The following is a 1,691-nucleotide window of genomic DNA, read 5'->3' on the forward strand; positions in this document are numbered from 1 at the left end:
AGATGTGCGATATAGCATGAGATACAACGGGATTGTTTCTTAAAGATTAAGAATAAAACCACACGATAAGCGAAGTCCTTGAAGTATCTACCCTTCTGATTAAGGAGAAATCATCCCAAGTCACGATCCCTACTACAGTGATAGCCTACCTCTTTCTTTGTGTTTTCTAAGATGATTGTTTCAGACGTCTATTCAGAACACAGTACAAACATTAATGATAACTTAGACTCGCAGATTCTTTGGCTATTCTTAATGTTAAACATCTTACTTGCAGCGAGGTGAGAAGCAGAGGCAGTTGTCAAGGGGATCGTGTGTTCCTCTTCAGCCCACTTGATGTTTTCTCAAGGCCGCCTAATTCACAAAACCTAACTATAGGAAGGTACATTTGTTTCAAGGCTGCAGATAAATCTCTTTCCTTCGGTATTTGGTAATGTAGGTGACACGACTCCGTAAAGCTTACAATTACATTCCAACTAAAAGTATCGCTAAAATAAATCCCCACCAAGTGCTGTCCCGGCGTATCGGCTGAGGCCACGCCGAGGCGAGCGAGCAGTCGGTCTCGAGCCGGAGGAGGACGAGAAGAGGCTCAGCGATGGGCAAGTTTTCGGGTCGGCGGGCGCTGGTCACAGGCGCGGGGTCGGGCATTGGGCGTGCCACGGCCTTGAAGCTAGCAGAGATGGGTGCTGAGGTATTCGCTTTGAGTAAAACGGCCGAAAACTTGGAATCTTTGCGCGCTGAATGCCCCAGCATCAAGACGGTTTGTGTTGACTTATCTGACTGGACGAGCACGCGGGAGGCCGTACAGAAGGTAGTGCCCATCCATCTGCTTGTCAATAATGCAGCCGTAGCTGCTCTGGAGCCTTTCCTGACAACATCACCAGAAACACTCGACAGACTGATTAATGTAAACGTGAAAGCTATGATGAACATATCTCAGGTCGTGGCTGGAGACCTTGTGAGCCGCGAGGGACGTGGTTCAATAGTCAACGTGTCTTCCCAAGCAGGCCAGCGCCCCATTGTCGACCACACTGCCTACAGTTGCAGCAAAGCCGCCGTTGACATGATGACCAAAATGATGGCACTGGAGTTGGGTCCCAAACGAATCCGAGTTAATGCCGTCTCCCCCACAGTCGTTATGACAGCCATGGGTCGCTTGGGCTGGTCTGATCCGGCCAAGGCGGGGCCGATGCTTGCTCGCATACCACAGGGCAGGTTTGCTGAAGTAGATGACGTAGTGAATGCTATAACGTACCTTCTAGGAGACGAAAGCGACATGGTAAACGGACACATGCTACCAGTCGATGGTGGTTTCCTAGCAGTGTAGTAGAAATAAATATATCTGAAAATAAAGTGTAAAGACCACGTAAAGTGTCTATTTTATATCCGTTGACCCTCTCAAAACACAAAAATGAGTAAATGCAGTGGGAAAAAGCATGCAAAACAACTTGTGTTACTGACAAATATGTAAATGTAAATAACTTAGATGCTAAGATCAAAGCCCTCCTATTTGCATGAAACACAAGTAAATAGACTACGTGTAAAACGTAAATTTATGGATATAGACACTAACATCGAACATCAACTCTGTTATACCCCCGCCAAGATTATACCCGTGGTTATTTTAGTCTAGGCTGTTGTATATCGGGATATAAGTTTGACTAGACCATTTTATACCCCAGGTATAAAATGGG

At 46.2% G+C, this 1,691-nt stretch overlaps 1 protein-coding gene and 1 pseudogene across 1 annotated transcript; one reads left to right on the top strand and one right to left on the bottom strand.

Annotated features, from left to right (window-relative positions):
- LOC119582260 overlaps positions 1-407 on the bottom strand; it is a 5,099-nt pseudogene extending 4,692 nt beyond the window's left edge.
- A 122-nt stretch (positions 408-529) lies between these two features.
- LOC119581823 (L-xylulose reductase-like) lies at positions 530-1,368 on the top strand. Its single transcript, XM_037929958.1, has one exon. It carries the CDS (start codon positions 593-595, stop codon positions 1,322-1,324), a length of 732 nt encoding a protein of 243 aa, XP_037785886.1. The 5' UTR covers positions 530-592; the 3' UTR covers positions 1,325-1,368.
- Positions 1,369-1,691: the final 323 nt, after the last annotated feature.

The sequence above is a fragment of the Penaeus monodon genome, chromosome 15, assembly GCF_015228065.2.
Source record: "Penaeus monodon isolate SGIC_2016 chromosome 15, NSTDA_Pmon_1, whole genome shotgun sequence".
Classification (NCBI taxonomy): Eukaryota; Metazoa; Arthropoda; class Malacostraca; order Decapoda; family Penaeidae; genus Penaeus; species Penaeus monodon.

What these genes read in the sequence shown, in the direction of transcription:
- LOC119581823 (XM_037929958.1), top strand. Translation starts at nt 593, where the DNA reads ATGGGCAAGTTTTCGGGTCGGCGGGCGCTGGTCACAGGCGCGGGGTCG.